At 35.7% G+C, this 9205-nt stretch overlaps 1 protein-coding gene across 5 annotated transcripts; it reads left to right on the top strand.

Moving 5' to 3' along the window:
* The first annotated feature begins 430 nt into the window (after positions 1-430).
* bdh2 (3-hydroxybutyrate dehydrogenase 2) lies at positions 431-9157 on the top strand. 5 transcript variants are annotated; one of them, XM_039689325.2, is made up of 10 exons: positions 431-503; positions 1060-1147; positions 2131-2209; positions 4259-4355; positions 4594-4702; positions 5822-5882; positions 6136-6249; positions 6347-6405; positions 8045-8137; positions 8298-9157. In XM_039689325.2, exons 2-10 carry the CDS (start codon positions 1076-1078, stop codon positions 8349-8351), a joined length of 738 nt encoding a protein of 245 aa, XP_039545259.2. In that variant the 5' UTR covers positions 431-503; positions 1060-1075; the 3' UTR covers positions 8352-9157. The 5 variants fall into 5 exon arrangements, with proteins under 5 accessions (XP_039545259.2, XP_088988204.1, XP_088988202.1 ...); XM_089132078.1 differs by having other exon boundaries at positions 8024-8137; XM_039689334.2 differs by lacking the exon at positions 431-503 and adding an exon at positions 828-882.
* The last annotated feature ends 48 nt before the right edge of the window (positions 9158-9205 follow it).

The raw sequence follows: 9205 nt of genomic DNA, 5'->3' as shown, positions 1-9205 counted from the left end.
AGAATGTTTTCATCAAATACCTTAATTTCTTTTCGACTGAAGAAAGAAAGACATGGACATCTTGGATGACATGGGGGTGAGTAAATTATCAGCAAAAGTTTTCTTTTTTTAAACTACTCCTTTAAGATTAATCAATCAGAATGTAAGCTGTACTGTATTTTATTTGTACTGGGATGATTATAAACATCCGTTTCATTCTAAATGGAAGTTTATTATATGTCTCCCATCTCCAGTTCCTGCCATTATTTATTAAAAAAAACCCACAATATTCTCATAACACATTTAGCCATAAAATAAAATCTTGTAACATTATTATTTAAAAAAAAAAAACCTATACGTATTTTTCGTACAACAAATAATCATATTTTATGACGTTCATTCATTCTTTTATTAGTACAAAATAACTATTTTTAATGACTTTTATTTTGATAGAAAATTGAAACCAGAAAGACAGGGGCGTTCATCACGTGTGTTTTTCTGGAGCACACAAGTTCAAGTTGACAGTAAGTTGTTCCACTTTTCCTCGTTGTTGTATGCAGGCTCTACCTAAAGCGTTTTTAATTGTGAAGTATCTAGGGTGCTCAAGCGTGAGCTGCGTTTTTTATTTTTTATTATCATATTTACGGTCATTTATTAGACTTACTGCTGCACTGAATTACCTTTACACTCGTCACGTGACACGCTTTAGACCCATTTTCAAACGTAACTAAATTAACGTCATATAATACATCCTTATGATCCAAGATTAATCGTTCACTGCCTCGGGGACCCATAAACTTATTATCAACTAAGTCATTTGTTTGCTGCAAACGATAACTCTTCATTAAACTCATTCCTCTGCATTGTAAAGTTATGTCGTGTTGCTCATTCTGAATATAAAAGGTAACGTAAGGCTACTGTCTGGATATTTTAGTAAACATGGGATATAAACATGACTTTTCATGGAATATAACACTTCCATTGGGATGTTAAAAACCAACATGACTAAAAAAAATAATCCAGTCTTTATATATTTTAGCATTTAATCAAACTAACCAACCTATGCTTTTTCACACTTAGGTTATTATCGAAGAACATGGGCCGTTTGGACGGGAAAGTGATTGTCCTTTCTGCAGCAGCACAAGGCATTGGAAAAGCCTCTGCAATAGTAACCATTTATTTTCCTTCCATCACTTCCTCATTACAGCTCTATAAGTTTGCAGCACTCCTTTGGCATATTGACAACAGTGTGCCACTTTGATGTGTATAATAAATGGATTTAGGCTACTCTGAGGGGTTTCCCTTTTGAATAAAAGCTTGTCATACAAGGGCTTTCAGCATGGTATTTATGAGTCTGTCTGTCAAGTGTAAAGTGCAGTTCTGACATAGTAACTGTGGTAAATGTTAAACCCATCTCGAGGGTTGAAGTATTCTAGCTTTTGCAACCTGTTTTCTATTTTTACCTGAGTTTTTTTATTATTAAAACGCTATAATTAATCAAGGGCGGGGTGAAGAAAACAGTGTTTCAGATAATTTAGGCAAATTTGATCTCTGCGAGTCAATGGCATGTTATCAGCAGAACGCTAGAGGTGGTTAAGATGCACACCTGCTAGGTGAATACATTTCCATATCAAGTGAATATTCTAATGATTATTAAATCAGAGAAACTGCAGATTGAGGAATCACCATAGCCCTGAGCCAGTTGGCAAATCACATGGAGGAAACGCATCCCATTGCACATATTTTTGTCAAATGAAATCTTATTTGTAGTGTTTTTGAAACATTTATTTGTGAAAAATGTACTGTATATTACCCAAGCCCTGTTGTTTGCTCTAACCCTGCTCAATATGAGTTGTGCTGTTAGGTGAAATTGGTTTGATGAATTTATACCCACTGCCATGGTATTGCATTACATTTGTCCATCTTATTGTAAAGAGGATGAACTTGACTCAAAGACGTTGAGAAAGTTAACAAACATCATGTGGTTTAGTAGTAGTGTGATGAATTCGGAGAGTCAGACTCGGAACACGCACTGATTGCTCTTTCACTGAAACAAGTGCGTGTTTGTATTTGTACTGTTAGAATTAGTTCATCTTAATTATGCATGTTGTTGTTTATTTACTTTGACTGTAGTCTTCTTAAATGTAACAGGCTTTTGCCAAGGAAGGTGCTCAAGTCACGGCTACAGATATCAACGAGGAGAAACTTAAAGAGCTGGATGGAATTCCAGGTAACTCATTGCTATGTATTGCCACCTAGTGGGAAATGTGGTGAAAAAAATCTAAACAGAAACTAGATCTTTAAAGGGATGGTCCACCCAAAAATGACAAATCAGTCACCATTTTCTCACCCTCAAGTTGTTCCAAACTTGTATGTAATGTATTTTGAGGAATGTTGTAACCAAACAGTTGGTGGGCCTCATGGTTTTTTCTCATACTATGGAAGTCAATGGGGCCCATTTACTGTTTGGTTACCCACATTCTCATTCAAAAAATATTTTTTTTTATATTTTTTCCAGCTATTTTTTAGGTGTCTGTGAACTTAAACTGAAGGCATCAACTCAAACTGACTTTTGACTCGAATCTAGACTAACAACGCAAATTTACTCAATTATGAATGACAATGATTATTTCATTAATTAACATGCTGTAAAATCTTAATGATTGGAACCCAATGCACTTGACTTCAAAAGGATGGAATATGAATGTCTGTCAAAATTGTATTCATCACTATGCAAAATCTAGCTCATGCTTTACCATTCACAAGTTTGGAATATATATATATATATATATATATATATATATATTGTTTTTTTTATTCTCATCAAGGCTGGATTTATTTGATCAGTAAAAACTGTAATCTTGTGAAATATTATTCAAATTTAAGTTAATTTTATTAACTAATTTCTATTATATTTTGATGAGTTGTGTGATATTTTCCTGTGTTGGCAATGCTGAATCGTCAGCATCGTTACTTTAGTCTCGTCACATGATCCTTCAGAAATTATTCTAATATGCTAACATTATAAATGTCTTTACTGTATCTGTTGAAGTATGTTCAGTATGCTAGTATTTATAGAAACATTTTAATGTTTTTTTTTTGTCACATTTTTCACTATTAAGTAACTATGACTTTTGCCTCAATAAGCTTCTAATTACTGCTTATTAATAATTAGTAAAGTAGTTGTGAAGTTTAAGAATTGGGTAGGATTAGGGGATGTAGAATATGGTCATGCAGAATAAGACATTAATATGTGCTTTATAAGTACCAATAAACAACGAATATCCTAATAATATGCAACTTAATGTGAATTGGACCCTAAACTTAAAGGGTTAGTTCACCCAAAAATGAAAATTAAGTCATTAATTACTCACCCCCATGCTGTACCAACCCCGTAAGACCTTGACGGCCCAGAAAGTCAATGAAGAAAATGTTTAAATATCCCAAGTGACTACCGTGGCTCAACTATATGTTTATCAAGCGACGCGAATACTTTTTGTGCGAAAAAACAAACAAAAATAACGAGTTTATTCGACTATTCCTTTTCTTCCTTGTAGGCCAGAACGAGACTTCCTTAGATTTCCACGACGCATGCGTGAGAATTGCGATCTGCTTACACCAGCTTACACTACTTCAGATCGCAATTCTCGCGCATGCGTCCTGGGAATCTAAGGAAGTCTCGTTTCTGGCCTACAAGGAAGAAAAGAAATAGTCGAATAAACTCGTTATTTTTGTTTGTTTTTTCGCACAAAAAGTATTCGCGTCGCTTGATAAACATATAGTTGAGCCACGGTAGTCACTTGGGATATTTAAACATTTTCTTCATTGACTTTCTGGGCCGTCAAGAGGCAGTCCTTTAGGAGCCAATGTGGTAGTTATACAGCTCTCAAAAATATCTTCATTTGTGTTCCGAAGACGAACGAAGGTCTTACGGGGTTGGTACAGCATGGGGGTGAGTAATTAATGACTTAATTTTCATTTTTGGGTGAACTAACCCTTTAAGTGTTATGTTTTATTGTATCGTTATTACATGAAATGTCTAAATATCTTTATAATCCAAACTTTTGTGATGGACACCTGGTCATATGTGTTTGGTTCTTAATTTGCTCAAGCATCTTCCTTGATCTTTGAGCATGTCTGTACTCTGTATCATACCGCTCTGCTTTAACACATAATCCCATTATGTAACAAATTGTTTTAGTTGAAGGGTGCTTCTCCCCTTAGGCCATTGTATGCTCTTCTGATTCCTGGAATGTCGTTTTCCCCCTTGCTTTATTAGGTATCAAAACCAAAGTTGTTGATGTTACCAAGAAAGACCAAGTTGAGGCCCTGGCCAAGGACTTTGACCACGTGGATGTGCTCTTCAATGTAGCTGGGTTGGTCTTTCTCCTTAAATCAGTGAATATATAACTTTAGCTAACTTTTAAAGACACACACAAAAAAAATGAATATTAAATGGGGTTTCTATATGTACTGTAGCCTATCCTGCTTAGTTTCAGAATACATCCCCCTCCAGAAATCACTTTTCAAGAATGACTTTGTTTTATTCTTGGGTGAAATATTCCTATTCTTTTAGAGTGCATAAAGGTTCTCATTCTTCTTTCTTTCTCACAGTTTTGTCCATCACGGCTCAATACTGGAGTGTGAGGAATCAGACTGGGATTTCACCATGAATGTGAATGTTCGTAGCATGTACCTGATGATCAAGGCCTTCCTTCCTAAGGTCATCTTATCCTTCTCTTCTCTAGGATTAGACCAGAACACATGCTAGTTCTTACATTTAGACCTTAGACCTTCACATTTAGGGATTATTCTTTTCATCCCCATCTCTTTTGTTCTTTTCTTTAAGAGTACAAAGCCGACCCGTAACACACAGTTAACTACTTAATCCCTCTGACGGCATAAATGTGCACAAAACATTATTCCTTCATTGATTAAATTGAAATGTCTGTCAAATGCGTAAAATTTGTGTACCTTACTATGTCACATGATCCTTCAGAAATCATTCTAATATGCTGAATTGGTGCTTAAGAAACATTTATTATTATTAGGTGAGTTCACGCCATGTTGGAATTACCGTAATTGCGAGATTCTGAATTTTAAAAAGCAACACCTCCTCGTAGAACTCGTAATTACAACTTGCACAACATGACCTCTTCACAGATTCATTTTGGCATTGATAAGCATTGACATAGAAACGCATAATTTCGAGGACAAGGGCAGCTCCGAGTTGAACTTCACGTTATCATCCTGTAAATACGGTAATTCCAACATAGCCTACCTATTATCACTATTGAAAACAGTTGTACTGCTTAATTGTTTGTGGAAACCGTGATGCTTTGATTAAATAGGAAGTTCAAAAGGACAATTATTTGAAATAGAAATATTTAAAAATATTATAATATTAAATATAACATTAACACTGTTTTTTTAATGTAATATTACTTTAAAATATCGTTACATTTACAGTTTTTAAAGTGAAAATGAACAACTCATTGCATAATTTATTATTATTCATTGTAAATTCAACATTATATCAGATAAGTCTGTAAAACCTTGTTACCGTAAAGTCTTGCTACCGTATTTTATACGGTACATTTCTGGCAACCACAGCTGCCGGTATTTTACCGTAAATTGAACACATTTTTTTTTTTTACAGTGTTGTCCAGTTTAATGTATCCATGCTGAATTCAAATATTAATTTCTTTGTGCTTTGAAAAGTAATGTATATCAGGTTATGAATCTGTTCTGCATGAACATAATCCTGTCATCTGATTTGAAGAATGTTACTTCAACCAGTCAGCCAATTTAAACTAAATTCCCCTTATCCTTCTCTTTATAGATGCTGGCTCGTAAATCTGGTAATATCATCAACATGGCATCTGTGGCATCTAGTATCAAAGGTAAATATTATATTATGTTGCAACCCATTTGCATTTTGATGCTGAATTATAAATTGGCTGCTGTAATAAATCATGTTGTATATCGAGTTTTGGCCATTTGCTCTTAATTACATGTGGTGATTGACATTGTTCTATGTAGCTCTTGCCATATTATTTTACCCTCATTATCTGTAACTTGGCTGATGTATGGATAAATGCCAGGTCAAATGAAGTTTGCCCTCTCCTAATTGCTCATCCTTAATTGCATGTCCAGGAGTTGCTAACAGATGTGTCTACAGCACATCTAAAGCTGCCGTCATTGGACTGACCAAATCAGTGGCAGCTGATTTCCTGGAGCAAGGAATCCGCTGCAATTGTGTCTGCCCTGGTAAGCTACTTTATTGATTGTTTCCCTCTATTGATTCCCTCTGTATCTAATGATTAAATGGGTCATTTTGCTTCTCTTGAACTTTTGAACTCTACAGGAACTGTAGATACTCCATCTTTACGTGGGAGAATTCAGGCTAGACCTGATCCAGAGCAGGTACTGCTTCCCCATTACAAAGACATTGTGCTACACAGCCAAGTGACAGTAATCTAAAGCTGTTGGCGTAATTTAAAAAAAAAGGTGTTTTTTTTACAAATGCAAAACTCAGTTTTTTATGTGAGAGCTCATAGGAAAGATAGGTAACAGCCAGCTGACTGAAGCGGTTCACACATGAATCATAATGGCAGTTAGTTACTCTTTATCGGCTCAGTTAGTTACTCTTTATAAAGAAAGGTGATTTAAGCAATTTTGAGCGTGGCATGGTTGTTGGTGAGAGACAGGCCGGTCTGAGTATTTCACAATCTGCTCAGTCACTGGGATTTTCACGCACAACCATTTCTTAGGTTTACAAAGAATGGTGTGAAAAGGGAAAAACATCCAGAATGCGGCAGTCCTGTGGGCGAAAATGCCTTGTTGATGCTAGAGGTCAGAGGAGAATGGGCCAACTGATTCAAGCTGATAGAAGAGCAACTTTGACTGAAATAACAACCGAGGTACACAGCAAAGCATTTGTGAAGCCACAACACGCACAACCTTGAGGCGAATGGGCTACAACAGCAGAAGACCCCACTGGGTACCACTCATCTCAGCTACAAAAAGGAAAGAGAGGCTATAATTTGCAAGAGCTCACCAAAATTTGACAGTTGAAGACTGGAAAAATGTTATCTGGTCTGATGAGTCTCGATTTCTGTTCAGAATTTGGCGTAAACAGAATGAGAACATGGATCCATCATGCCTTGTTACCCCTGTGCAGGCTGGTGGTGGTGGTGTAATGGTGTGGGGGATGTTTTCTTGGCACACTTTAGGCCCCTTAGTGCCAATTGGGCATTGTTTAAATGCCACGGCCTATCTGAGCATTGTTTCAGACCATATCCATCCCTTTATGGCCACCATGAACCCATCCTCTGATGGCTACTTCCAGCAGGATAATGCACCATGTCACAAAGCTCGAATCATTTCAAATTGGTTTCTTGAACATGACAATGAGTTCACTGTACTAAAATGGCCCCCACAGTCACCAGACCTCAACCCAATAGAGCATCTTTGGGATGTGGTGGAATGGGAGCTTTGTGCCCTGGATGTGTATTCCACAAATCTCCATCAACTGCAAGATGCTATCCTATCAATATGGGCCAACATTTCTAAAGAATGCTTTCAGCACCTTGTTGAATCAATACCATGTAGAATTAAGGCAGTTCTGAAGACGAAATGGGTTCAAACACAGTGTTAGTATGGTATTCCTAATAATCCTTTATGTGAGTGTATATGCATGCATGCATGAGTAAATGTAAAAATATTGGGCTGTAAAAATTGTAAAAACGTTTTGGAACGTTTGAATTTGGATTCTGTAATCCAACGGCCATGACACATCTGCTCTTTGCAAACCTCTAAAAATGATTGTGTCTGTGCCTTTACAATGCGCCTCTGAAAATAATTTTCTTTTTCCTTTTTTTGGCATTAGCGAACAATGAAGAATTTTAATGTAGTTTTTTTTTTTTTTTTGCCTGACTGAATATAAAAATCATTTTTTATTTTTACACGAACAGTAAAACACTAACCAACAGCTGTGCTAATCATATAAGCACACTGTTCAGTCTTTCAGTCTCTTTGACAGTTCCTGTCTTTCAACTCTAAGGCTTTTATAGACTTCATGGCCAGACAGAAGACTGGTAGAATGTGCACGGCAGAGGAAGTGGCACATCTGTGTGTGTACCTGGCCTCAGATGAGGTGAGTATTTGACCATTGTACCTTCTTCTTTTCCCTGATATCATTTTAAGACACAATATTTGGTACTGATGTTTTTTTTACTGCTCACTTAGATATTTATATGGCTTTTTACACTTATTATTAATGCTTTCAAGTTTAAAAATAATTTTTATTCTTGCAGTCTGCCTACGTAACAGGAACAGAAGCCATCATTGATGGAGGATGGAGACTCTGAGGATGTTTTATCACTCAAAATCTAAAAAGTTAATGCTGCTGTGGGCTCTTCCTGAGTCCTGTGAATCCATGTCTTGATTGCATTTAATATGTATTGAATCATTCTTAGCCATTGACATTAAAAGCCTCACAGTTTATAAACTACAAATTATTCTCCTAATAGGTCGTGTTGGGTTCAAGTAGTTCACTTATTGCTGAACATCTTACAATTTTCTGCTTGGTTTAAAAATGAATTGCCATTTTTAATTGAAAACAAATATAATAGGCCAAATGTAATTAAATGATTGTCAATTACAATCTTCTTTTAGAATTTTTAATCAATATTCAAAGTTAAGAATTGTAAACCATGTTTTGTGTGTGTGCTTTTTTTATTATTAACTGAAACCTATAATTAAAAACAATAATTTAACAGAATAATCTTTGAAACTCTTAGGTCTGGTTTTACAGACAGGGCTTAGTTTAAGACAGGATTAGGCCCAGTTCATTTAGGGCAGTTAAGTAGCTTTTATAAACATGCATTAGAAAAAAAAAACCTTTCTTGTTTACATTTTGACGAAATAATGACACTAACATATAATGTATGTCAAGGAAAGTCGCTATTAACTAAAAACGGCTCAAACATGCATTTTTTAGTCGGGGTCTAGCTCGTCTGTGAATCCGGCCATTTATTTATTATTATTTTTTTTTATTAATCCCCTGGTTTATTTTATTTCGTGTCATTTATATATGTTCAGAACAGGTTCAGGTCGTGGATGCCGCATGATTAGGGGATCATAATGATCATAATAAACTAAAGTTTTTTGAAGACGGCTTGTGATTGGTCAGTTGTTGTCAAATCTAGCCAATCATGTTCCG

The sequence above is a fragment of the Pimephales promelas genome, chromosome 6, assembly GCF_988280905.1.
Source record: "Pimephales promelas chromosome 6, fPimPro1.hap1.1, whole genome shotgun sequence".
NCBI classification, from domain to species: Eukaryota; Metazoa; Chordata; class Actinopteri; order Cypriniformes; family Leuciscidae; genus Pimephales; species Pimephales promelas.
This window is presented reverse-complemented; position numbering and strand designations above follow the sequence as displayed.